The 27,650-nt window shown below is 40.9% G+C and overlaps 2 protein-coding genes and 1 long non-coding RNA gene across 6 annotated transcripts in view; 2 read left to right on the forward strand and 1 right to left on the reverse strand.

The window, feature by feature from the left end:
• The window catches only part of rasa1a (RAS p21 protein activator (GTPase activating protein) 1a), a 31,214-nt gene extending 18,177 nt beyond the window's left edge, over nt 1-13,037 (forward strand). For 2 of the 3 annotated variants that reach the window (XM_033619251.2, XM_033619252.2), the window contains exons 3-26: nt 1,301-1,436; nt 2,393-2,463; nt 3,206-3,323; nt 3,599-3,630; nt 4,319-4,371; nt 4,560-4,710; nt 4,822-4,900; nt 5,325-5,448; nt 5,559-5,715; nt 5,889-5,976; nt 6,222-6,302; nt 7,055-7,212; nt 7,366-7,442; nt 7,571-7,743; nt 7,850-8,009; nt 8,181-8,323; nt 8,726-8,841; nt 8,967-9,053; nt 9,206-9,273; nt 9,363-9,451; nt 9,591-9,668; nt 10,422-10,556; nt 10,643-10,722; nt 12,512-13,037. In XM_033619251.2, the coding sequence (XP_033475142.1) occupies nt 1,301-1,436; nt 2,393-2,463; nt 3,206-3,323; nt 3,599-3,630; nt 4,319-4,371; nt 4,560-4,710; nt 4,822-4,900; nt 5,325-5,448; nt 5,559-5,715; nt 5,889-5,976; nt 6,222-6,302; nt 7,055-7,212; nt 7,366-7,442; nt 7,571-7,743; nt 7,850-8,009; nt 8,181-8,323; nt 8,726-8,841; nt 8,967-9,053; nt 9,206-9,273; nt 9,363-9,451; nt 9,591-9,668; nt 10,422-10,556; nt 10,643-10,722; nt 12,512-12,560 (2,503 nt within the window). In that variant the 3' untranslated portion in view covers nt 12,561-13,037. Of the gene's footprint in view, nt 1-1,300; nt 1,437-2,392; nt 2,464-3,205; nt 3,324-3,598; nt 3,631-4,318; nt 4,372-4,559; nt 4,711-4,821; nt 4,901-5,324; nt 5,449-5,558; nt 5,716-5,888; nt 5,977-6,221; nt 6,303-7,054; nt 7,213-7,365; nt 7,443-7,570; nt 7,744-7,849; nt 8,010-8,180; nt 8,324-8,725; nt 8,842-8,966; nt 9,054-9,205; nt 9,274-9,362; nt 9,452-9,590; nt 9,669-10,421; nt 10,557-10,642; nt 11,658-12,511 lie in introns of those variants that run through there. The other variant, XM_078170783.1, reaches the window with a different exon arrangement.
• Nucleotides 11,763-17,913, reverse strand: ccnh (cyclin H). 2 transcript variants are annotated; one of them, XM_033619253.2, is made up of 10 exons: nt 17,712-17,913; nt 17,467-17,591; nt 17,264-17,386; nt 17,101-17,174; nt 15,637-15,850; nt 15,337-15,500; nt 14,388-14,458; nt 14,165-14,270; nt 12,095-12,158; nt 11,763-12,008 (listed from the first exon to the last, which is right to left on the reverse strand). In XM_033619253.2, the coding sequence occupies exons 2-10, from the start codon at nt 17,581-17,583 to the stop codon at nt 11,982-11,984; spliced, it is 960 nt and encodes a 319-aa protein (XP_033475144.1). In that variant the 5' UTR covers nt 17,584-17,591; nt 17,712-17,913; the 3' UTR covers nt 11,763-11,981. The 2 variants fall into 2 exon arrangements, with proteins under 2 accessions (XP_033475144.1, XP_078026910.1); XM_078170784.1 differs by having other exon boundaries at nt 11,763-12,158.
• Nucleotides 17,914-20,351: 2,438 nt separating this feature from the next.
• LOC117252408 (uncharacterized) overlaps nt 20,352-27,650 on the forward strand; it is a 36,747-nt gene continuing 29,448 nt past the window's right edge. The window contains exon 1 of the long non-coding RNA XR_004501316.2: nt 20,352-20,459. This is a non-coding gene — a long non-coding RNA (uncharacterized LOC117252408). The remainder of the gene's footprint in view (nt 20,460-27,650) is intronic.

The following is a 27,650-nucleotide window of genomic DNA, read 5'->3' on the forward strand; positions in this document are numbered from 1 at the left end:
ACGCAGAAGACTTTTGTGTGTGGGTGGACCTGAATGTGTGTGGGTGGACCTGAAGCAAAAGAATGAAGACAGCACATTCCTCTAGCAACAATACCTTTGAGTATTTAGCAACTTTACAGTCAATAAAACAAAACAGATTAGGCATTGTCATCCATCCTCCCCCTCAATGGATGTGTTATAATCAGTATGAGGGTACGTTTACTCTGCAGCTCACACATGAACGGTGAAGATATGCTCTTTCTGATCAAGGGCAAACATCCACTACTGAACAAAACTGGAACATAAGAAGATGGGATGTAATAAAGTGAAAATATTTATAACTGAGAATGACATTTTGCATTTACAGGTAGCCCCAGGTTTCAGCCCCATCTATCAGCACATATCTGTAGGCCCTTGTGCTGATTTGGTCACTCTCTCCCACAGCGCACATTACTCAGAAATATTTAGGTTCCTCTCGTTCAAAGCTTGTTTTTTATCAATGCAGCTATAATTATTTTTTATACATTTTCATAGTATTTCTTGTTTCTACTCTGCTCCTTATGTTTGCCCTGCTCGTCCTACTTTTGTACCTTAGAAAGCAAAAGGTATGTCCTCTGAGACATCCCAGACATTTTCTCCAGAAAATGCACTTCTCTAATTAAGTAACAATGACATCATCTCCTTCACTCACATTGGTTTATTGTGGAGCCATGATGTCATTGATTCTGGAGGGAAGGAGACCTTCTGTCAGGAAATTATAAACGTTAGGTTAATTGTGTGACACCTACATTTCCAAAGGTTCATGCCCTTAGATTGTACAGCAGTAAATGAGTAATTGCTCAAGTGCGTTTATTATAAATCCTCAGTCGGAGATCCACTCAACTGATGAGCAGAGAATTAGGATTAGTGGCTCTGCAATGAGAAATGGTTTAGAGCAGTACTTTTATCAAACGATTGTAATCAATAACTAGTGATTTTAAGTCACAAATTATAAATATCATGAACCTGATAGCTGGATTCAACAGAGCAGCCTCTCATTGTCTCACTGTCTGAAGTCCTCTTTAGATAGATATTCACTATTATCTGATGTTTAAGGATTGTGGTATAGCTGTTAAGTCTGATATTTTAGTTTATATGTGCTACATATGTTTCATCTGCAGTGTAGGAGTATTGGTGGAAACAGTGTTTGCACTGTTCAGATTATTTCACAGTCAAATTTATCAAAATTAAACCTGTTATATTTCCTTCACTGCACAAGGATTAGCCTGCATTGAAAAATACCTGTGCTGTTTTTTAAAATTGTCGTGTTTCCTCTTGGCAGGATAATCGCCATGTGTGGAGACTATTACATCGGTGGGCGGCGGTTCTCTTCTTTATCAGACCTGATTGGTTACTACAGCTATGTGTCTTGCCTGCTAAAAGGAGAGAAACTGCTATCGCCAGTGGCGCCCCCAGAGGTGAGACTGATGGTGGGAATGGTTGGGGGAAAACAGTAGATTCCAAAATACGACATTTTAACGGTCAGTTCCGGCATATTTGAAATTTTAAGCATTGCCTTACAAATTCATACAATTATAAACTCGTTTTATTTCTTTTTGTGTGACATGACATTACTTGATATTTGTATTTTTCTTCGTTGCAGTTATTTCCCAAAATAAATATTGTGAAATACGCCTTGTCTAAATATTATAAGATGTACTCCCAAGGTTCCAGATCTGAGCTGAAATTGTGTAATATTGAATATTCACTCGCTGTTTAATTTAAAGGCTATACATAATGTAACGGGCATCTGGTTTCCTTTTTTTCTGTTGGATTGAACTATTAATATGGTTGCTTCTTTAAAAATAGACTATTTTTTATGGCTTCATGATAACATTTGATCAAAATGGAGTTGGCTGCTCTTTGTTTGCAGCATTGGATCAGTCTGACTAAGTGAATTGGTCTTTTAAGCTGTTTTTTTTAAGCTGAATTCAAAACTTTAATGCAAATACTGTGACAGTCAACAATAAGGTTTGCAGAATGAAATCTAATCTCCTGTAATGTAGTCTGGTAAAAGTACTTAAACCTAATAAAATGTTTTGGGGTTGAAAGATTAGTGGAAAACCTGTACCTTTTTCAGTTAACTTGTAGTCAACCTCAATTTCTTTATTCAGCCACTTCCTCAAAGTACAAGGGAATATTCTTCATGTCTTCCCTTTCCCCTTTTTTCTTTTGCCTTCAGGCGGTATCCAGAACTGTTTAAGGCAAAGCTCAGACTAATGCTAATTACCTTTTTTAGCGGAGTGTGATATCTCCCAAAGGGAGTTGTAGTAGAATACTTGATTTTGTGGAATAATTGGGGGATTTAACATGAATGTGGCTTTGGAAGGTCAAAGCGAAGAATGAGTTTTATTCTTTGTGTATATTTCCACAGCCTGTAGAAGACAGGAGGAGAGTCAGGGCCATACTTCCATACACCAAAGTGCCAGATACTGATGAGATCAGGTACGTGTCTGTGTGTTCCTGTGAAAGAGACTTTCGTTGTGTTACAGTATAACATTTACATATCCAACCAATCACTGTCTTAAAAGTATAAATATGATCCATAATATTTGAGTCACAGACGAGCACTGATTATTTCCTGGGCTCAGAAATACAGTACTTGATTATAATGCTCGCTAAGTGCTGCCTGGTTTTCCCTTTGATTTTTTTGGCATGTCGCAGGCCTGCTCTTCCCCTCACAGCAGCCTGGAAAGCACATCATCTGACTTGTTAATGAAAAACAGTCTTGTCCCTGTCATTAAGCTGCAGTAGGCACACTTACTGATGATCCCAGCTATCCCTGATTTCCTAAATCTGATAAACATCTGTCTGAAGTCAACCTCAACCCCGAGTCTGCCAGCGAGCCACAAGCTTAAACTGAGTAGATAGACATGCAACATTTGCCTCAGATGTCATGAGTCAGAGGAGACCCCTGCTGGTAATGCCCAGGCATTACCATAGACACTAAATTAATAGAAAACAGTTTCTTAAGCTGGAAATTTTAATTTAAAGATCTGCTGATCCCAAATTTCCTTTACATCACCCAGATGACAATGCCTTGACAAAGGAAAAGTGTGATTAAAAAATGATGATGTCATATCATAATAACCTATGTGTAGCAGAGGTTAACAGTGTGCCTCACGCATATTTTTATATTTGAATTTTTCATACAATCTTCACAATCTTTGTATCCATTTTGACGCAGCTTCCTGAAAGGGGACATGTTTATTGTTCACAATGAACTGGATGATGGCTGGATGTGGGTGACCAATGTTCGCACAGAGGAGCAGGGCCTCATTGTGGAGGATCTGGTGGAGGAGGTGGTAAGCACAGCATAACATGTGAAGGCGTTTTTTTGTTTTTTTTTTGAAGATGCATCCCAAAACATCAAAGACAGTTACATGGAATAAAGACAAAATTGATAGTGGCATCTTCACAGTAAACTCTGTGGAGTGTGCATCAGAACAAATCAATGTGACATGACTACTATATGTACCTAAGTTTCATTAGCATAGCACCTAGGGTGTTGATGTCATGTATGAATATACAGCAGTTAGATTTGGTGTCTTGACAGATTTCTGTGTCTGATCTTTTTCAGGGGCGGGAGGAGGATCCACATGAGGGAAAAGCGTAAGTTGTGTTGCACTGAACTCACTTTTCTCAGTGTACACTGTCTGATGGATTGGAAGATGTCAAAGCAGGGTGTAAAAGTTCACATGCAAACTTTTCTCATTAGTTACAGTTCTCTATGATGCAGCAACTTGTTACTCAACTTTATTTTGTGATAGTGATTGCTTCCCTTATACTTCTGGACAACATATCATTACAGGATAATATCCACCCTCTTAGTTTAGCCTTTTTGTTCTCTTCCATTTACACAACCTTGTTTGCTTTGTGCTTCAGAATAGCATGACAAGCATTGTGTACAGTATGAGTCATTATTGTCTCCTCACCTATCATGCCCTTCAGCTTTGGCAAGTCTGAAAGTGTGGCTGAATTTGTGACTACCTAGAAAAACAACCCTAAGCATGCCAGATGCCCATGGGCTCCTGTTAGATGATAGATGTTCTACATTAAATTATGGTCACATCTAAGGATTTTTCTTTTCTTCTATTGCTTTTAAACAATAGATAGAACATAAAAGGGCACATATTATGTGTTTGTAGAGCCTAATAATTAGTTTTGCAGACATCTGCAACGTGTGTTTAGAGATGGTGCTGTTGCACTAAGTTTTACCGAACATCTGCATTTTGTTGATTGAGCTAATTTTATTGTCTGCACCTTTTTTTTGGTTGCTCTTGTTCGATCTCCTGAACAGCTGGTATCACGGAAAGATCACCAAACAAGAGGCCTACAACCTGCTGATGACAGGTACCATTCCTCCCTGCACGATAACGTCACAAGTGATTAATAATGTTCACCTAATGAGAGGCTTTCTGTTTGTCAGAAATAAGTTGTGAACATCAAGGTCCATTCATCAAACTATAACGCTGAGCATGCACTAAAAGCTTTCTCTGTCTCCCTCACTGTGATTCTCTGGCCCTCCTCTTATTTCATAGTTGGCCAGGTGTGCAGTTTTCTAGTCCGACCATCCGACAACACACCTGGGGACTACTCCCTCTTTTTTCGCACCAACGAAAACATCCAAAGGTTTAAGATCTCCCCCACCCCCAACAATCAGTACATGATGGGGGGGAGGTACTACAACAGGTATGTCTGGCAATGTATCTGCCTCTAATGGTTGTTAGAACAGAATCATATCAAGAGAAGTTGTACTTACAGTCACTGATGTGCTGTATCTTGTTCTCCTCTCACTGGCAGTGTTGATGACATCATCGATCATTACAAGAAAGAGCAGATTGTCGAGGGCTACAACCTGAAAGAGCCGGTTTCAGTACAGGTACATACAAATGTATATAAGCATTATTGAGCCTGTTTGAGGTTATATTTTTCATTTATTGGGATGAAATTTGACAATGTAAGGGCTTTGATAAGACTTAAATGCTTACACTGCACATACCCTCACTGGCATGCAAGTATCCAAGTATTGGAAGGACAAAGATGTCAGCACATATCAGTTTGGACAAAGAGGAAAAGCTACAATAAATGCTCCGTGCCAGTGTCACTGAACTGTAAACGAGGAAGAAAATATATTGCATCAGACATTTTTCTGATGACACTTTGTTTTCTGCAAAATCTAGAACATCTCTGTGGAGCAACAGATACAGCACGTAGTTAAAAAAAAGTACTGTAACGTAAGCTGGCCCTTTGATTTGATGGTTGTGTGGTGGCTTGATATGTTTGTATTTTTTCATTTACTGTAGCACCAGGAACAAGTTCTTTCTGACACAGTGGATGGGAGAGAAATTTATAACACTATCAGACGGAAAACAAAAGACGCTTTCTACAAAAACATTGTCAAGAAAGGCTACCTCCAGTTCAACAAAGGTATATGTAACATCGGTCTTGTACAGCATCATGAACAATATTTCTCAGTCCTGTTTTGTGGTCAAGTCAGTCAGGAAAATAAACTTCTCTTTGGCTCCTCTCACCTTCAGGCAAAGGCAAAAGATGGAAGAACCTTTACTTCATCTTGGAGGGTAACGACGCCCAGCTCATCTACTTCGAGAGCGAGAAGAGAGCCACCAAACCCAAAGGGCTGATCGACCTAAGTGTGTGCTCCGTGTATGGTGTGCACGACAGTCTGTTTGGCAGGTGAGATGTCAAACTATTGTTCTCGGTCCAATTCAGTAAAGTTGGCAGGAAGTACTGTCACTCAGCTCTGAATGATCAGTTGCCAAGGCACCACATGAAAGCAATTTCTTTAAAATGATGTATCATACAGTACAAAGCAATTTAAAACCCTTTGTTCTATTTTACTTTTTCAGGCCTCACTGTTTCCAGATTGTTGTCCAGCACTTTAGTGAGGAACAGTACATATTCTACTTTGCGGGGGAAGCTCCAGAGCAGGCACAGGTAATAAGAGAGTCAGCGTTGCACTTTCACTGCTAACTGTCTCATCAAACAGAGCAGAAGCACATGCACATCTATTTTGTCCAGATACTGCATCCAAAAAACTATAACTGCGTGCTCCATCTTGAAAATGAATTATATGCTGTGAACTGCTTCTGTTATTTAGAAAAAAAATCTGCCTCAACTAGTTCTTACAGAGACAGAGCCCGTGACAACTGTTTTACAAATCTTCTGTTTTGTTTTTGCAGGATTGGATGAAATGCCTTCAAACTTTCTGCACTAACTTAAGGAAACCCACTCAGACGACCTCCAACAAGAGGCTTAGACAGGTACATATACCGTCAGTCAGTGTGTGTTCATGTAGACTAATTAAAGCAATAGATGATCATATCCCACAAGCTTGTAAAAACATATTTATCACTCAGGTTTTAGACCGCCAGCAATGAGTGATAGTAAAATTTGAAGGTCAGAATTAATCAGAATTAAGCATATCTGTGACAGGGTGGCGACATGATTAGAGACTTTAAACAGTTTGAAAGGTCCCAATTTGAGTATCTAAGTGCATCTATTAAAAATAAACACACAGTAAAAGACGAGGTGACCTTTCCTGACTGGCTTGGAGCAAGTTGGCTGTACTGCCCTTGTAAAACAAGTCAATTTTGTCACTGCATAATTACACCATGTTTTGTTTTGAAGGCTTCTTGCCTGGTCACCCTCTGACTGTTTTATTTTACTTTTAAAGGCAATTAATAAGGTGTATTGTTAGTTCGTTTTGTCTATAGGTGGCTCATTAAACAACTGAGTAACTATTAGCATTCCTTAGGTAAAAAAAAAAGTATTATTTTTTCTGTGTGATGAGACAAAGATTTTCACATTTTCATTCTGAGAATATTATTAACAGGAAAGATCAGATGCTCTCCATCTACTGAACTGTTCTCTTCTTTAACTATTTTTAATTTATTAAATATATTTTTGATTTAGGACCTTGTTGAAAATGCTGAGCAATTATTACAACCCATCTGTATGTATGTATGTTATGCTTATGTATGTTTTGTGTGATGAATCCTTTTCTTTCTCTCAGGTGAGCAGCCTGATGCTGCATGTGGAGGAGGCCCACAAGCTACCAGTGAAGTATTTCACCAACCCCTACTGTAGCATCTACCTGAACAGCGTCCAGGTGGCGAAGACGCACCCTAGGGAGGGGCAGAACCCTGTGTTTACTGAGGAGTTCATCTTTGAGTGAGTCTATCCTCCCTTGGAGTCTTCCATTGCTCTTTCTCCCTCTACATTTTGCTCTCCTCACATATAAAGCAACCCTTCTTGCTTAGAATTAAAACCATTTTCTTTACTTGTTTACATAATTACTGAATTGTATTATCTGTTTTGTTTCAGTGACTTGTCGAGTGAAATCAACAGATTCGAAATCAGCCTAAGCAACAAAACAAAAAAGAGCAAAGAAAGTGACATCTGTAAGTCCATCTGGAAATTTGACACATGTAACCTCTTTGAGCCTCTGCATTCATCTCATCTCTTTTCGTTTCGTTTCACAACTGACACCTCTCCCACCCTGTCACGCCTCAATCTCTCTGCCCCTCAGTGTTCATGCGTTGCCAGCTGAACCGTCTGCAGAAGGGCCAGATGATTGATGAGTGGTTCCCTCTCAGCTCCCACGTGCCTCTGAAGGGCATCGAGCCGGGCTCTTTACGCGTACGTGCCCGCTACTCCATGGAGAAGATCATGCCCGAAGAGGAGTACAGCGAGTTCAAAGAGGTCTGATCCGCTTAAAAGTGGTTTTGATTGCAACTTCCATTAACTGTCTGCCTCTCTGTTATTCACTAAAAATTACAATGATATTGTCGTCGTGTGTCCCCTGCAGATGATCTTGCAGAAAGAGTTCCATGTCATATACGCTCTGGCCCATGTGTGTGGCCAGGACCGCACCTTATTGGCAAGTCTGCTTCTGCGGATCTTCAGACACGAGAGAGCTGAAGCCCCTCTACTCAGGACACTCAATGACAGAGAGATTAACATGGAGGGTAAGAAAGCAAGCAATAATAACAGCATTGATAAATTAGCGGATCTGCAAACACTTAACCCACAGTATATTAGCAACACCTAAGCCTGCAATGTTTTACAGGGTTCAGCTTTATTGTTTTGGTTTGTTTGAATCACCTGCATAACCGTCTCTGCCTGTGCACTCCTCCCAGATGAAGCCACAACATTATTCAGAGCGACCACACTGGCCAGCACACTGATGGAGCAGTACATGAAGGCCACAGCCACACCGTTTGTCCACCACGCTCTCAAAGACACCATCCTCAAGATCATGGAGAGCAAACAGTCCTGTGAGGTAAAGACCTACAAAGGGTTTATTTTTGCTCTCTTACACAGCGATACAAGCCTCTAAGCTATTTTCCCCTGCTCTTATCTGCGTTACAAGATTATGTACATGGCATTTATATCATATTAGCGCAGAAGCTCTGCAAGCCTGCCACGTAGATAGAAAGAAAAACAGGCGAAACAGTGACACAGCCTCAACAAAGCTGAAGTCTGGAGGCTGCTGTGTGAGACGTAACAGTAAATATTTCAAAACACTTTGGAGTTCTTATCAAGTTCACACACACATTAAAATGAATGTCTAGTCAGTGCATAAGCTGTTGTGTTTTTTTCAGCCGCTTTTGTGTTAAAATCAAGAAATATCACAAATGCACTAAACAGTGCCTGATCCTGATTTTTATTAATTTGTCTGAAGCTGAACCCTTCTAAACTGGAAAAGAACGAGGATGTGAACCTGAACCTGGCTCATCTCCTCAACATCCTGTCTGAGCTGGTGGAGAAGATATTCATGGCTGCTGAGATCCTACCACCGTAAGAGCAAACACACATTTACTCCTGCACAGTGATGTCCTGTTTTGTGGGTGAACAAACACAAAGCCAAAGGGCTAATAAACCCAAATTAATCAGTCTTTGTCTCTCTGTGTTGACCCATCCAGGACATTGAGGTTCATCTATGGCTGTCTGCAGAAGTCTGTGCAGCAGAAATGGCCCACTAACACCACCATGCGGACGAGGGTCGTAAGGTAAGCAAACAAAATTAATCAATGTTGGACACACTTCTTTTGAGAGTAAAAAAGCTGACCACGCTATCTTTTGTCAATTTTTCTTTTGCTTACTGTCAGTGCTATTTTGTGTTTGTGTTCAGTGTAACTTATTCCATCCATTCTCCTTCCAGTGGCTTCGTCTTCCTAAGACTGATCTGTCCTGCCATCCTCAACCCCCGAATGTTCAACATAATTTCTGGTGAGCATCTGCTGAAAAGCACACAAAATCCCCTGTTTGCCACATGACATGTTACAATGTGTGTTTTGTGCTACCATCTCTTCTTGCAGACCCTCCATCTTCAGCAGCAGGCAGGACACTCACACTAGTGGCTAAGTCTGTCCAGAACCTGGCCAACCTGGTTGAATTTGGTGCTAAGGTATGAATTATGTACTTTGTAAATGTATGCTAATATTGTTTTGACTGTGGTTTTACATCAGAGGAGTAATTTGCATTGGTATTTGTAATGTCTGCTGTAAATTATGATTCTACAAATGTTTTTTTCCATCCTCAAACAGGAACCTTATATGGAGGGTGTGAACCCTTTCATCAAAAACAACAAACACAGGATGATCATGTTTCTGGACGAGTTGGGGGTGAGTAACATTCTGTAGCCCGGTTCAGACCAATGATTCACGACGAGACAAAACCATTTTAGAATGTTGCAGCAATGTGAACTGGCTGGTCTTAGCTTGATTGACCTGCAACTCACCTGATCAAATCGAGAGAGGCTGGTTTAAGAATGTAAAGCACGTCACCTGTTTCAACAGCCAGTCGGCATGTAGTGAAGTCTGTGGGTCAAGTCAGAATGACCACAGACGGCATGAGCTTGCTGCGGCAGGTGCGCCGTCCTTGCTGAGCAGGGTGTGCCAGTGTTGGACGGTGGGTCGCCGCTGCTGCTCGCTGTATGTGCTTATACCCCACCACACACACATTGACTGATTAATTCACGCTGTTTTTTTATATTATTGTAGCGTATTTATTATGAGTACAGTCCATCTGATGCTCATTTTGTGTCTGTTTGTTTGTACTACAAATGCAGCTGTAGCCAGCACCTCACCATCACTATCCTCACTCATATTTTATGAAGCTACAAATTATATTCAGCCACAAAATAAGCCTGAAAAGCTGGAAATCAGAACGGAAGTACAGAGAGTTGTTGCATAGAGATGATACACCATCTCATCTAGTAAGTAGTTGCCTGTTTCAACTCATCTCGTCGCAAATCTTTGGTCTGAACCGGGCTTTTGCCTTTTTATCAACTCATCAGAAGTCTCTTATTCCTCCTTGCTGACCCTGACTTCTGACAAAACTTCACAAACTTAGAAAATTGCCCACTGTGTTTGTAGAATGTCCCTGACCTCCCTGAAGCCACAGAGCACTTAAAGACGGACCTGTCCCGGGACCTGGCTGCGCTGCACGAGGTCTGTGCCACACACTCAGACGAGCTCCGGACGCTGAGCAACGAAAGGGGAGCACAGCAGGTCAGAGACTGATGATATGCACAGAGGATGATTTATGCCTGTTCCTGTTTCAGAAGACGAATCTAACTCCTGTTTCCTCTCCGCAGCATGTGTTGAAAAAGCTGCTGGCCATCACAGAGCTCCTCCAGCAGAAGCAGGCTCAGTACGCCATGTCCAACAGCAACAGGTAGTACTGCACTCCTCTCCTCCCATCCTCCCATCCTCCCGTCAAGTCTCCTCCACCGCCGGAGCGCAGCGCAGAGGAGACCTAGCATGCTCTACCCTCATCACCATGGCAACCCCTCCATCATGTCCTCCAATAGTCCCCTCCCATCCCCACCTGCCATCTTGTCCCGTTCACCACAAGAGAGCTATGCAACAACAACAGCAGCTGAGTACAACAAACCAACGCAGTACTTAAACATAAATTAAAAACAAACAAACTTGCACCACTGACTGACAGCTGTATGCACAGGAAACATATTTTTCTCCCTCATAAACTGTGTTCACAATTCTGACTCGGGTACATTTAATTACCTTCATCATGAGGGCCAAATATTAAGATTTCAGTGGTTTCTTTGTACCTGCTTTGTTTTGACAGCACAGGTTGCCAAAGTGTATCCCCCCTCTCTCTTCCTGCTCAATGAGAAAACTGACATGAAGAAGCTAGTTCTCTCAGACCCCCTTTTGTTATAACTGGATTATGAGCGATAATGCTTTTTATACTGTAATTGATTGATTTATTTTAAGGTTGTGACAATATCCGCAAAGTGCTGAAACTAGCATTTCTGTCTATTTGTTCTTTTTTTTCTTTCTTTGTTTTCTAGATTGGAACAAAGTCTTTCAGAAAAGTATGGTTATTTTATATTAAGAATAAATTCTCTTGCTGGAATCATGAGTATATAAGTGAGATGAGCTGAATTTTTTTTTTTCCTCCTCAGATTGTATCAGCTATTTTTTGATTATTTGGTTAAGTCTTTTTTTGAAACTTCTCAATGCCAGACAAGACACATAATCAGAGAAAACCAAGTAAAAATGAAAAGTGTTTACAGCAGTAAATTTTTTGAATAGTACAGACTGTATCAGACATGCATGCACTTATTAAACAGTTTTTGTAAAGTAGATTACGGAGTCATTCATTGTCCCCTAACAGAGGTGGAGAAACATGCGCACAGTATCATGTGGCTTGGTTATGTGGAACTTTCTGCAGGAACTTTAAACACAAAATGTAGAAAAATATCTTTATTGTTACCGCAGAACAAAATTGTTCCTACAATGTCTTGTAGGAAAGTAAATAGAACATGTACCAATATGCAAACTGTCTATGACATGTCCATTGTGTTCTCTAGGAACGGTTGGTCATCCAACCTTGACAGTTCAATATTGGGAATAACTCATAATAACTGTAAACTTTGTTTGAATCCAAAACTGTTTTGGAGTAAAAGGTCACATCAGGTCTTCATCAGTCCATTCCTGCAATTAAAAAAGTCAATTTCAAAGGGATTTTAAAAGAAATAAGTAGTTTAATTAAGTTTCTGTACTGCAAAATATTCACCCACCTCTTCTGCCAAACGTGGTTCTTTTGATACATGTCCGTCTTCTTCATATCCTCTCTTTCGTTTGCTGCAATGCAAAAGTATTTTGTGAGTAATCTTACTTCCAGCAGATCAGAACTTTACTTTGCAAGCCGTAATTGTTGGTGAACTCTGTTCCTTACATTCAACGTCTGTGACCAACCCCGTCAAATCCATTTTCAACATTCATTTAGGTGAATAATGTGGCATCTAGTTTCCACTACGCCCTCATTAGCACCATTAGTAGCTGTAGTTTCCCCATGTCTCTTCATTCCCAGTCGTTACGTAACTTCATTTAGACTAGAATATATACATAGACACTGATGAGCATTAATACACACAGACGTTCAAGTGATTCTCCCAACACGTGCCTTTCACAAACATGTTCACTTTATCTTACAGGACAGAGTGCACCATCATGTCACTGGCTGCTGCCATCCAGGTAATGTGAGTTTTACAGATCCCCGCCCCGAAAATCAAAGTGCGGTACTCAGGCCGCACAGCCAGCCAGCCAAAGCGAGGCCTCATCCCGTGAGGTGTCCGACCGAAGACTTAAGTCAGTTTGTATTTATAAGCATGTGGCCTAGATTCCTGGCAGTTCAAACGCAATATGGCCGTTCTCCATGGGAAACCACTTGCTGCATATCTGAATACTGAATCCTTCCAAAGCCCTTTCCCAAAATGCTTCAGACACAGACAGTGTGTTGAACTGAAATTTGACAAGACGCCTTGTCGCTTACGACCTTGACGAACTGATTCCTATGAAGATGGACCTGAGATACAGTCAACTGCAGAAATGTCTGAACTTCTTTGATCCTGGTATGCCTGCCACTCCCTCAGTTTGACTGGTTGATGATTGACAGAAACCAGACAAACGTGGCGCCCTGATCAGCCACTCCTATCCTTGGACAGAACTTTGCGAGGATTCGGGGGGGGGGGGGGGGGGCCAATCCAAAGCATTGAAGTAGCGTTTTCTGCCGTCATCAGGGAAATTTAAACACAGCACCTCTCTCCAAGATGACACAAGCCTTAACTCCCTTTCTACACACCATCCGCCCGCCCACGTCACCTGATCTTACAAGAAGCTCTTCCTTCAAACCATGAACGACTTCCACCATCTTTGTGTATAAACCACGCAGCACTGGAACCACTTGTTACATTTTTATATGCTGCTTTGTTTGTGATATTATAAACTTAGGCTTGTATAGAAGTAAAAGGTGTTTGTGTGTGACCTAGCTGAACAGAGCTGAGAGATAGTCTAAGAGTTTGTAGGAGATATCTGTAACCTGTCCTGTGCATGTGTTAACCCTGAATGGATCCTGCTATTAGTGTGTGGGCCTACATATATGCTGCTCTAACAAACATCACCTGAACTCCCTCGAAGCCTTCTGGGGTGTGAACAAAAGCTTTCATGCATTTGCAGTATCTCTTGCTCAGTACACCTCTGTCTGCACCGACTGTTTTCGTATAGATTCATCCTGAGAAGTCATGCCACGCACAGATTTATCAACTTCAAAGTCATAAAGGGTCGGCCCACCGTGCCTCCTGATGACTCCAGCAGCTGCAGAGTCTGAATCTGTGCCTGTCATAGCTCAAGAGTTTACCAAACTGTTTACTGTAGTTGCACTTAAAGATACCACGGACCTCACCGACCTCACCAAGTGTTAACAGACCGCTGGCGACAGTTAAGTGATAACGAATGAGCCCAAAAGTCTCCTCATCAGCGATACCAAGAGGATCAGCTGTGCTACATGGTATGGATGATGTAGGTAGGAATGTGGCGTGCTGTTGTACTTCCTTTCTGTATTTCATACAGCTGATGATGTGTTCCTTTTTATTTTTCTACCTGATACTGAACCTTGAACCTTTTGCATCTTAGATACGACAACCTGGCTAAAATAAAACTGTTACTACATATGAAAACAGAAAGATTGAATTGCTTACTTGGGTGTGGGTGATTACAAAAGCATACAAATACCAGCACCAATGCACCACACTACAGCACATTTTGTATTTGAACCAAATTAACAGGAACAGATGTCTTCATCTCCTTACTTGCTTGAACTGGCAAAATCAGCATGAATCCTCTCCAGTTTCTTTTTGCAAGCATTCACCTCCTCTGGTTTGGGAAGTTCATATTTCTTTAGAAGAGTTTTCATGCCTGGAGAACACAGGAAACATTTACTTTAATCTCAGATTAAGACTTTAGTACAGTAAGGCTCAAAGCAGCTCACTATCACCATCTTGTGGCATCAAATTGAAGGTGCAGCTTACTCACGTCTCATTGAGTCATACATCTTTGAGAGAGTCTCCTTGTCCTCTTTGAGTCGTAAACATTCAGTCAGGTAGCTAAACAACAAAGAGGATTATTTTCCATTTGCACATTAAATATTTTTCTTAAGTGAAATTCCCATTTTAAGGAATACTGTACCTCTCAAATGACATTTGTGCATTAGTGTCTCGCCCCATGTTACACTGAATTCATGAAGAAAAGTTTTTTCCATGCCACCAAGGAATGAAGAATCCAAAAAACTGTTTTAAACCTAAGGTTTTAGCAAAAATGCATGTGTCTGGGAAGAACTGAGCCAACAACTGGATAAATAAGACTTGGATTTTACTGCAGGAGTTGTGTTAAAATTTGTTGATGGATGTTTTGATATAGTTTTGCTGTTGTTAAATGTGACTTCATCAAGAATTTTCTCATTTTTTTAAAAAAAGATTCTTTGTTCACTGGAGACACAAGATTTTTTTTTTTTTTTTAAGATAATTTTTTGGCTTTTTTGCCTTTAATGACAGGACAGTTTGAAGCGTCAAAGTGAGAGACAGAGGGGACGATATGCGCTAATTGGGTTGCGAGCTGGACTCAAACCAACAGCCGCTTTAGCAAGGACACAACCTTTGTATGTGAGGTGCCCACCCTACCTACTGAGCTATGGGCGCCCTCAGGAAAAAAATTTAATTCACAAATTCAACGAAACATGGGCTGAGTTAATTACTTACACATGGTCATTTGGGGGTTGAAGTGCTCCTTTAAGGTTTTTGTTATTACTCTGGTAGAACATTTTCCTTCAATTACTATACAAACAAATGAGCTAATGATGGAAAAAGCTGATTATTTATGGAAATGTATTGCAGTTTATCAGTACAAAATGACTTTAAAATCTACTTTTCATACTTAAAACTTCACACTGTTCCTTGTTTTAATCTGAGCACACCTAATGACCCACCTCTCCATGCTGAGACCGGCTCTGGAGGCGCTGTTCAGAATCGCTGTTAGAGCGATCTGAGAGGGGGGAAACAGCAGTCCTGCATCTGTCATGGCTGCCTGTGTCAGAAAGTCATCAGCACTCTTCCTTAGCGACTCTGGGTTCTCCAGCGTAGGATATCTTGTCTGATTGATTAAATGTATAAAACAGGAAATTCACTGAGACAGGACACATAATCTGAACTGGTGAGTGAGCTGTGACAGTGCTGTGACAGTTTTTGAGTACAAGAGTAACATTCAGAGCTCTCAGGCATCCACGTACCTTCAGATCAATGAGCAGACCCTCCATGGGTCTGTAGGGGTTGTGCACCACCAGGTGAAAGTTGAGTTGTTGGATGAGCAGCAGCTCATACTCCAGGATCTGCTCCAGAACCCTTTCCTGCCCTTCGGGGGTCTCCTGCAGGAGGTTTCCCACAAACTGGGTGCTGGACACGTTGAACTCATCCACTTTACAGGACAGGTATGTACATGTCAGCCTGAAACAGGAGGGGGAAATTGGAACAGTTTTTAAGGATATGAGGCAAACTTAATTCTTTCTAAACAACAATGTTCTGTAAACAGTTCCTAAACGTTTAATTAAAACATTTTATTAAGAGTGGTGTCAGTTTGCACATAGCATAAGTAAATATATACAAATAAAGAAAGTTTTGGTAAGTGTACGAATGCAATGTGGAGAAAATTAGTGCATTTACAAAGAAAAAACAAAAAAACAAAAAAGAAAAAGGTAAAGCACCCAATCCACCGAGCCTAGACACCAACACAAAATCTAAGGATCCTACATTAAATTGGTAACAAGAATCTGCAAATGGCATTACACTGTACGCAAATTCACCTCCTCATTTCTAATAGAACTGATCCTCTCCACCTCAAGAATACTGACGACAATGATGTGAGGTTGTTAAATGTCTCTGAAATATTAATAGTAGTTTGTGGTTCAGGCTCAATTCTTGAATCAAGCATGTCTGAAAATGTACAGAAAAATGTTGCACCAGTATGTCTGAATCTCAGGACACATTATATAACAGTGTATTAGAGTGGCTTTGTTAGATTGATACTTGTCGCACAGAGAAGAAACAGAGGGGAATCATTCATTTATCTTAGATTTGGAAATATGTGACCTATGTACAAGTGTCCACCTTTTCATTATGCAGAGCTGTAGATACCAAGCGGGGGGTAAGGTGGGAGCTTGACAGTGGATCTAAGTATGGAGTCAGTTATGGTCTCATGAGATGATGAACTTCCGAGCATCATCATAAAAAATTAAAGGCAATCCCAGCATTTACACAACTGGGGGCACATTCATGTTTTAATTCAGTAATTACATCTACTGTTAGCCTCCAGTTATTACCTACAGCTGAGACTATTTGGTCATTCAAGCTAAAGAAATACTTGCATATGTAATTTCCTCTCAAACATATTATACTATTGGGGCATCAGTGGCTTAGTGGTAGAGCAGGTGCCCCATGTACAAGGCTGTTGCCGCAGCGGCCTGGGTTCGAATCCAGCCTGTGGCCCTTTGCTGCATGTCTCTCCCTCTCTCTCTCTCCCCCCTTCACACTTCACTATCCTGTCAATTATAGGCAAAAATGCCCTAAAAATATATTTAAAACAACAACATATTATACTATCTCATAATGCACACCACAATATTTGTATTTCCAGATTATATTTCCCATTAAAAACTGTCTATCATTGCTCATCTCTCACCGTGATCAGCTCTACTCACATGATAATCCTGGGGTGGTACTCCATGACAGAGTTGTTGAGGTAAAATCTTCTGAAGTACATGATGGCTGTGCCCTGCACGGGAGAGACACACGTGGGTCAGACATCTACATACAGAAAGGTCATGCTGTTCCCACACAGGTGAAAAAAAGACACAAACATACCACAACAGATTTTGGCATCACAGGCTTGAAAGCATTGCAGAAGTCCAGCATCCTCCTCTCATAGTGTCGGAATATAACATCTTCCTCATGACGCTCCAGGAACTTGGACTCACTCACCCCGGGCTGGTTCAGACAGAGGGACAGGAGCAGGTAAAGTAAACTGTCACACGGTAGAGTACGAGGTGTTTTTATGTGCTACTTACCTTCCCACTTTGTAGTATCTTGTTACGGAACTTCTGGTTAGCTTTGTATCTCATCTGCTCCACCTCGTCTTCACTTTTAAATGTCCAGTATTTCCCCTGTGAGCTGTTGTGGAACATGGCTGCGTCTGGAAGAAAACAGGGACAACACTGTCAAATGAAGGGCGAAGAAACAAGAACAGTGACAGAAGAAGAGTTAGCTTGCCGCCCATGATGTCAAAGGGTTATGCTAGCATCAATTAGTTTACTTTATCTGTGCCGAAATGTTCGCTAGTCCATTCAAAACCGGAAACCGGTGACGACGACAATGGTTTGGTGAAGCAGTCGGTGGCTGCGTACAAAACAGCCTCTTTATTTCCTCGCGAAACTTCAAAATCACTGTATAAAAATACAAACAACAAAAATACAACACCATGAAGTGCGTCGCCAGTCTTTGGCGTCAAGGCTGTCCTGTTTTGATGACGCGCGGCGATACTACCGTATTTTAGGATACAGTGCGCAAAAGAAATGTATTCATCATACAGGCCTCTCTCACTCACTCACTCACTCTCTCTCTCTCTCTCTCTCTCTCTCTCTCTCACACACACACACACACACACACCCACACACACACATTAAAAAAAACTTTTAACAATCACGTTTTCTTTTCTTTATGGCTTACAGGGTTATCTTATTAAATTAATGCTGTGGTGCATTTTGATCACTTGAGATATGGTCTAATCATCATACGAATTTCAATATATGACATGGGATTGCACTCATTTAAAAAAATAAGTAAATTATTTGGCTCCAAGGCTGTTTTAGCATATTAGGTAGCCTACTATAGGCCTAGGTTCCACACTTAAAAGTAGTATAGTAAAATCAAAAATAACCTAGTTAGTTAGTTAGTTTATTGACACAATATACAAAAACAAAAAAAATCATATATAAGATAAACCCACTAGTAAAAACATTAAAAAGTAATACACCTAACAACACAGAATCTCCTCATTCAGTAGAGGCTGGTGCTCAAGTACCGCAACACGTGCATGTAACATGAGATTCTTTTATCAGTGTTCACGAAGAGTGAGTTCAGTTCAGAGGAGTCATGTCATGTCCATATTTCTCACCACCTCTGTAGAGGAGCCCAGTCTCAAAAGGTGGCCCACAGGTAAAGAAAAGTTAGAAACATAAAATGAAATAGATACCCAGGGGTGTCGTAGTGGGGGGAAAGTGGGACTGATTACCCAGGGCCCCAACGGGAGGTTGGCTCTCAAAAAGCCTCGAACAAAGTTTGGTTTTGTTCCCATTTTCTTAATTTCTATGTATTTAGTGGAATAACTAAATTAATATTGGCTGAATAAATCTGTTGAAAGACTGAACTTTGTAGTTCGCCTCACATTAGGATTCGTCTAGTGGTAGTGTCTAAGGTAACCTCTGAAATGCCATAATGCCAAAAACTGCAGTTCATCAAATGACCACTTGAGGCTGGCTCCACAACAAAGTAAATCCCCATAGATCCCCATATTAAAATGCCCAACTTTACAGCAGAACTTAACATGTTTACAACCTGGTACAAAAAAAATATGTTTGGTCTCTATTGCTTATTTCAACATTCATGACAACTGAAGGGAGGCCTTAAATTAAGACTTAGAGTTACGCATATTTAAGGAAAGGGCGGGGCTGCTTGATTGACAGGCTGTCTGAAACGTTGCTATCATTCGCTACAGTCTCCAAGTCAGATCGATCCCTCGCTTCTCCACAGCTCCAGCCTCTCGTCCAAATATGGTCATTTTTGGCTCCAAAAACTAGATGGCGACTGCCATAATGCCGAACTCGAGGCTTCAAAACAGCAGTCCACAAACCAGTGGATGACATCACGGTAGCCACGCCCATTATTTATATAGTCTGTGGCAGTGGTTCCCAACTGGTCCATCCATGGGGTCCAGATTTCTCCTTAGTCATTGTTGCAAGGTCCAGGAGGTCAAACATATTCAGTACTTGCATTTGGCCATGTCATCAAGCTTGTTTGCCATCTCTGTCAGGAAGCTGTCCGTTAGTCACTCATTCTACAGCAGGAAATGGCACTTCAAAATAAAAGGTCTGTGCTGGAAATTCACTGTAATCTAAAGTACTTGTTTTTTTGTTTTTTTTTTACAAACGACACATTTGTGAGTCCCTTGCAGTCCATTCAGAATGAACCCATGACCAACTTTTGGACCACGACCCATCACTTTGGAACCGCTGGTTTTCGGTGTCTGACTGCAGCTAAAGTGAGTGAGTGACTGCTGCTGGAGCACAAACAAATACTGTTGTGTCTTTCCTTAAGCAAGGGACATTGGGTTCCAAAAAAAGTAAATAAATAAAATAATATAAAATAATAAATAAAAATAAATAAATAAATAAAAAGGTGCTTGAGAGATCTGGATCAAGAGAGGAAGGGTGGGGGGCCACACAGACTGCATTTGCATAGGGCCCAGTATTTGGTGTTACGCCCCTGTAGATTAATAAATAAACAATAATAAATAGCTAATACATTAATAAATAGCCTAAATAGATGGCATTTGGGTCATCCACAAATATAGGCCTACACTGTGTGGTGTGTTACACTAACTGTCCATATATTTCAGGATTTCCTCCACATCTGATTTACACTGTTCCCTCCACTTCCTGTGATTTCCCGCCCTCACCCACCTGGATGAAACTCCAGAATAACTGAGCTGCTCCACAACCATGTTGGTCAAATTCCTGGATTTGGATCATTTTAGATGGAAGAGCATAACCGAAATTGAATCACACAGTATGTTTAGACGGAGCCACTCAACCCCCACCAGTGTTTCCGTATACCGTCATTTGCATAAACATGAGTAATTTATGAATAATAAATGCCCGTGCATTCAGCGGGAGCCGTTAATTTGCATATCACCACAGCTACAGTTTTATTTCCTTAGTGCGGTGTTATCATGAAGCCCTTCAAGCCTGCATAAACCAGAATCAAAGAAATAATGCTTTAACAGGTACGTGCTGAGGACTGTTTTATTATCTTAATCTCTTTCTCTACAGGCGAAAAAGATTTTAACTTTAATGCCCGAGCTGTGTGTGTGATAGGCTTGTAAAACGCTATACGTCGAGTGTGCGCCGGCTCACATCTACAGTATCCATCGCTCGGTCTTGCCCTGTAAATTGCATAAACATGAAGTGCCGATGCATTATTGATGAGACCATTGCAACGTTTACTGTAGCCTATGTGCGCCCGTGTGTGCGTGCACTGATAGGATGTATTATGCTTGCGTGCGTGTGTGCGTGAGTGACTGTGTGCATGTACGTCTGGGTTGTCAGTATAACTAAACACCTTTCCTTCTGCTATTGCGCATAAATCCGCAGTGTGGTGTAGATGACTTATTTTTGTCTTTTTATCCTGTGTTAGAGTTTCCCTGAAACATATGTATTTTTTTACGCTGCTGCTGAATTTTCTGTTTATATTTTTGGCAGTAATGAGGCTCAGTGAATGCAGCATGCAGTCTATTTATTTACAGAAGGAATACTTGGATGCTATTGACACAGAGGAAGCAAGTAAAACTCTGTGTGTGTGTGTGTGTGTGTGTGTGTGTGTGTGTGTGTGTGAGAGGTGGTTTGGAAGACAGGGAGACAGAATGTTAGGTCAGGCGTGTGTGTGTCTGTGTGACTAAAGGTTGTGCCTATATAATGTGACAGGCAGTGTTTTATGGGAAATCAGACTTGAGTGATTTTGTGGCATCACCAGATCATCTGAATGATCTTCGAGCCTCCCTGATCAAGTTAGTCTCATCCACCCTGAGTCAAGTCTGCGCTCCCTGTCTGTTATTTCTCAGCCCCGTTTGAAAACCTCTCCAGAAATTCCTGCAATTTACGGACACGGAGTCAGCCGTTGACCGACGGGTTGATGCTGTGTGAAGCATCACCTTGGCTTTACACAGCTTTGTAAACTATTCATGATGATGATAATGTTGAAGAGGAGGAGGAGGAGGAGGAGGAGGAGGAGAAGAATCTAGAGGAGGAAGGAGGAGGATAATCCCCACCCTGTGGCTCACCTCCCCACCGTCTCATCTCTGAAGTTACTTTCTTGTATGAAAGGAAATAATTTGGAAATAACCTTGACAACGATGCAAATGATTTCTCTGACCAATGAGCTCGCTTAATCTCTTTTCCCCCTCTCTCTGATATTCCTTTTTTTTTTTTTTGCCGTAGCGTTCAATCCATTTTGGCTTCACACACCAACAAATACAATTAAAATCCTGATTCAAACTCCCTATATGTGCATATTAATTATTCTGCCCTCCATCCAGCACCCCCCCCCCTTCCCCCCCCCCCCCCCTTCAATTGTGCTGCGGTTGCCGTGGCAACCAGGGGTGGCAGTGCTGATGTCAGAGACTCCTCCAAGGACACTCATGCAGGCGCTGGGTCAGGTGATATGCACTGCTGCTGGGCATCGGCTAACACCCAAGAACAAAATGGCCGCCGTCCCCCCTTCTACTTTTTGCCGCATGGGAGAATCTGTCTTTGAGCCTTAAACAAAAGAGGAAGTGCACCTGTGCTCGCCTAATACCTTTTTGTTTTGATGATATGTGTGATATGGATGATGTGGGATCTCCTCAGTGTGATTGGTGTGACTGAAACGCATCACAAAGCTGAGCTGTCTGAGCCCCCTCAGAGATCAGCTGCCTGTCTGAAGAATTTAGAAATCTGCCCGGCTATTTAAGTGCATTCACATCTGTGTGTGCCTTTGTGTTCGAATGTGTCCGTACATTGGTTTCCTCAGGTTGGCATTAAGCAGCCAAGGTTTTTTTTTTTTTTTTTTGTCCTCCCCTCCCCCCTCCAGACACTCAAAGCTCCCCCACCATCTCTCTCTCCCTCTCTGTCTCTAATTGAGCTTTGTGTCTACCTCCATCTCCATTCAAATCCAGAGTCATTTGCATACTGCCGCCGCACGCCGGACAGCTCCCCAGCTGTACAGTACAGAACTAAATGAGGAACACAGACCCACTTTACGTGACGTGAATACTAAGCAGCGAGGAGAGTCATTTCCCTGTTTCCTGAAAATACAGCTACCTGAGAGATGAGGGGTAGAGAGGAAGGAGGACGCTTGTATCAAATCAGTGCATTCAGAGCGAGACAGGCATTACCAGCCTGAAAGGAGATGCTGATGTAGAGGAACAGTTTATTATTTCTAAATAAAAAAAAAACCCAGAAGGTATCAATAATTTGACGTAGAAGTAGCCAGATATATTGTGATGTATATAAAGAAAGTTGGTGATAAAAGCCAGGTGTACATGCGTCGTCAGACATCAGTGCTTTTGTGCTTCAATTTGAACGTGATCTCAGATTTTTTTTTTCATATTCAGCAGGGAAATACAGGATTTACCCAGCTTTTTCTCTACCTGTCTGACATGATAATTGCTCCCATTTTGCTCAAATATTGCCAGGTTTAATTTGGACCCCGCTGCCCCTTGGCTTTTCTCTGGCTTCAGTCCTGCGGAGGCCTGATCCCGCAGCTCTCTCTCGCTCCTCACCGCAGAGACTTCCGCAGCATCAAGGAATTTTAGGGGACATTTTGCTTGAGTGCGCCGAGACACGTAATGATGTTGTATTTTTGATGCACTCCAACCACACTTAACAGAACGTGTTAAGCACACCCTTAATGGGAACCTTAAAACCCCAAGGCCAATTTTCATTTCTAGCATATTGGTGGGGATTTGTGACATTTCAACTCATTTCAGGATTCAATCAAAGCCATAGCTCCAGGGAGAGCAAAAATGGCACGCTTTTTATGGCAAATCCAACTGTCCTTGGTTTGCTATACGCGTACAACTTCTCCCTCCACAGTAAGACCAGTGAGAATCAAGTGAAATTTAATGATCCATTTAACTTTACCTTGAAGACAAATGCAAACAGTGCAGAAGTGTTTCAGATTTTTTTTTTGTACCTCAGTGAGTTTAGATGGAAATGTTTTTATTTAGAAAACAAAGTAACTCGTGCTCATTTGCAAATGGTCGCTGGGAATTTGAATCACTGTGGGGAGTGACAAACACACATGGCGCTCCATCATTCTGAGCACCTTTAGCTTTGAGTGAAATGCAGAGAAGGGCAGATAGAGTGATGTTAAAGCGCAGCCATTCTGGTGAAAATCCAATCCCTCACAGTCCCGAGCTCCAACAAGTCCTCCAAATGACCCTTTATATCAACGTGCAATGTCCTCACCTTTCCAAATAGCTGGGCCATTTGGGTGGAATGGGTGCATGTGTAGTGTGCTGGTGGAGTAATGTATGGCACTGTCTCTTGGCACTGTTCTCTTTTCCTAACTGAAGAGCTGCGGTGTGTTTGTGTATCCGAACATGGACGTGTCCTGCTATCTGGGCTGTATATTGTGTTGTGCAGTTGTGAGGCAGATTTTTATTTTATTTTTTTCATTTTAATATTTTTTATTTATTTCTATCACATTTATATATTTCCTATCGGAGCTGCAAAGGTAGATGTTTCCAACTGAAAGCAATCCCTTATATCACAATGAATTAAATGTTGCATTTAAAATAGATGCATTCTTCTTTACAAATATTTATCAATTACATTAGAAAAGAGATCCCCTCCTAAAAAATTACCACCTCCAGCCTGCTAATTACATTTTTAAATGGGTGTGTACATCACTAAAGCAAAGCTGTATATCAAGTGTGTGTGTGAGGCAGGAAGAGATTCGTACATCAGTGTGAATTTGCGCGCAGTGGGGGGTTTTGCATCTTAATCTAATTAAGAACTAGATGCCTGAATACAGATGAAGAATTATGAGCTTGAATATTGGGGGAGGGGAACCATGTTTGATCAAGTCAGGTTGCCCAGCAACCCGAAGCATTTATTTCAGACAAAAAAAAAAAAAAAAGCTCTCTAAGATTTAATAATCAGGTTGTCTGCATTAAAATGCAAAGGAGGCTGTCAGGCTCCACCTGAAGGACAGCAAAAATTAGGCAGGGTAATTTCTCAACTTACAGGTGAATTGCTGACCTTCTGTGGTGAGTGCCTGTCAAAATCAGCACTCAAACGCGGCAAATCAGCCAAAATAAGCTTTTAAATGTAGCTTGTAAAAACCACAAGTGAATAAAACCGAAGCGGCATGTGCATGCAGCATATTTTTCTCATTTAGAATTTTGTTAATTGAGCAAGCTCAAGTGAGCCTAAACGCCGTCATTATGAATTAAACACGATGTTCATTTTCAATTTTCTCCTCAGACAGGTTTGCAGTTTTCATGCCTCGTTTATTTCGGGGAATGAAACCAAATATAATGACAGACAGATATAATAACAGACAAAGGAAAAATGCCAAAATATGTCTCTCTTGTGTTGCTTATACAAAAAATAACACCAGTTGTGGCACAATAATAATAATAATAATAATAATAATACACAAATACATATTTTAAAAGAATAATGTTTTTATTCATATTTTCCTCTAGCTATAATCACAGACCATTTATATATAAATATATAAAAAAACAAACATATTCCACAAATATTAACCACTACAAGGTATATTTTCTGACGCCCTTCATTGCCTCTCTAATTGACAGTGTGAAAGCTGGGTGCTGGCTGTTGAAGTGCTCCTACTATAATCACTGGCACCCTCCTCTCCTTTGTTTTCCTAATTGCCGCCATCCCTTTTGTCGGAGAGCATTCTTATAAGTGCATCAATCCCTGCTGCAGAGCACTGAAGGCTTCCTGTGGACTTCCTGTGGACTTCAACAAAAAGCCCTGTCAGGTGGATCAGCCATTAGTCACCGGTCTACATTGTCTCTGACAAATCTGACGTTTAAAGTACACGCATAATTCCAAAGCACCCTCTGTGCTCCACAAATTGCACGCGTTTTATCCTGGAAATGTCATAAACGTCAGGTTGAACTATTTGCAGGAAGAATGTTGATACAAAATGTTGATTTGAGCCTTTGCTCAGTTAAATTTTGCCTCATCAAATGTATGGCAGTGGAAAATATATAAATAAATACATTTAATTGTCGACAATAGATCCTATTATTATCATACTGGTATGGCTGGATTTTTTTTTCTCTTAAGGTCACATAATTGTAACTGTAAATTCATATTCACCCCATTTTTGTGTGCTTTTTATGTCAACTTCAAGACACTACTGCTAAACTAAAACTAATAATAATAATAATAATGATAATTAAAAAAAAAATGGATCAAATTCTCACACAGCATTTGAAACACTCCGTCTCACGTCTTTATCTGAATTAAAGCGTTATGTATTTTTTTCCAACTTGTGTAATCTGTAATAGATTTTGCTACAATGCCCTGATTAAATAATGCCCTCTTGTGGTCTTTGTGTGAGGAATATTAAGCGGAAGCAAATATATAATTAATATAATGATGACAATACAAATACATTTCAACATGTTTTTGTTTTTGTCCCCCTTTACTTAATCTTCAAATATACTCCTGTGCTTACATCACATTTTTAATCATGTTAACACACTCATTTCCTCTTTAAATGATGTTTCTTGAGAGTCTTGAGACGTTCATTTAGGAGAAACACACACACACACACACAGCCTCACACACTTGTCTGGGTGATGGGAGTTACTCGCTCTTTTCACTAGATGGGGTAAGAGCATCATTTAAAAGGCCTTGAAACCAAGCAAACGTCGCCCCACTGCACCTTTGCAAACAGCATTTTCTTGATAAAACCGCTATAATTCCTTTCAGATTTTTCTAGAAACCCAGGGTGCTTGGTGAGGTCTGAAGTTACGTCACCTTAAAGCAAGTTGTGCATGTGTTAAATCTCTGGAGGAGATGCTACTGTTGTTTTGCGGCTTGGATTTGCGTGTGTGCGTGGCTGAGGTGTAAGTAATACTTACTTGAATACAAAGAAAAATATTAAGGTAACATAACAAGCCTGTGTACAGTGTGTGTGTGTGTGTGTGTGTGCAGGTGTGTGCGTTGCACTATGTGGAGCCTCCACTGCAGTTTGACAGGCCTTCTGTGGGTGTTTGTACGTAACTACTGTTTGTATTAGCCAAAATAATTCTCTGAGAAACACATTTCCCCGCAGTACAATATTTTCAAATCTATTTTAGATTTCATTTCATTCTCTCCCGCATATATTCCGACTCTCAAAATTGCGTTCCTCTTCGATTCATAAAAGTTTTTCCTCTCTGTCCTCCTCTTTTCCCAGCACCCCACCTCCTGCTTCATACATTCATTTCAGAGTAGCATATCATTAGCTCATGGTTGTGTTATGGCCCGCTGTTGTTCGTCTTGTCCCAGCTCCTCAGTGCATCTGAATTGGCATGGGAAACAGAACTGTGAGGCTCTGTGGAGATGACAAGTAGCTCCTTGATTAACCCATAGGCTGGTTGAGCGGACACACTGTGTTCTTTATTCATTTCCCTTGTCCTTTTCTTTCAGAAAGAGACCCAATAGGGCCCAGCAGGTGAATGTAAAGAAACGCGAGAGGACTCCCCTCCGATCAACCTTTTCAGACCCAGACAATGGGCCGGCCCACCTCTTGTACAGCTGCATTAAAACCCTGATTAAAGTTCTTCCTGTTAGCGATTGATTGAGGATGCAGAGCTAAAACCAACAAAAACCTGCACTGCTGAGGCCTGATAATGACCGGGCCCCACCTACAAAGCACAGGCTTCAAATGATTAGTGGGGTTTTGTTTTCTTAGTAGGTGTGTGAGTGTGTGTTTGTGACAGAGAGTGTGTGTGTTAGAGAGAGAGAGAGGTGAGGGAGGAGAGGTTGTCTTACCATACCAGGAGGTCTTCAGACAGATAGCTCTAATTAATCAACGGGCTCGGTGGGAAAAAAAACTTTTTTGTGTGTGTGTGTGTGTGTGTGTGTGTTTCTTTCAAAGCAATGACAGCATGTATGAGTGTCTTAATTTGTGCAAGTACATGCATACCTGTGTGTTATGTGTCAATAGGCTCTACGTAAAATAAAATAAATCCATATATAAATATAGATACATAAATCAAATATATCAATGAATTATTGGTTAAATTATATTAATTTTCCCACTTTTATTATATACATATAAACTGTATACTCTGATAATAATAAAGAAAAAATAGGGGGGGAAAAGACGAGAATGAATCAGGGCAAAATTGACATGTTTATGTGAATTAAAATACACATTATTGTTTGAAGTGCTTGGTATGTTCTTG

Source organism: Epinephelus lanceolatus, chromosome 9, assembly GCF_041903045.1.
Source record: "Epinephelus lanceolatus isolate andai-2023 chromosome 9, ASM4190304v1, whole genome shotgun sequence".
Taxonomy (NCBI): Eukaryota; Metazoa; Chordata; class Actinopteri; order Perciformes; family Serranidae; genus Epinephelus; species Epinephelus lanceolatus.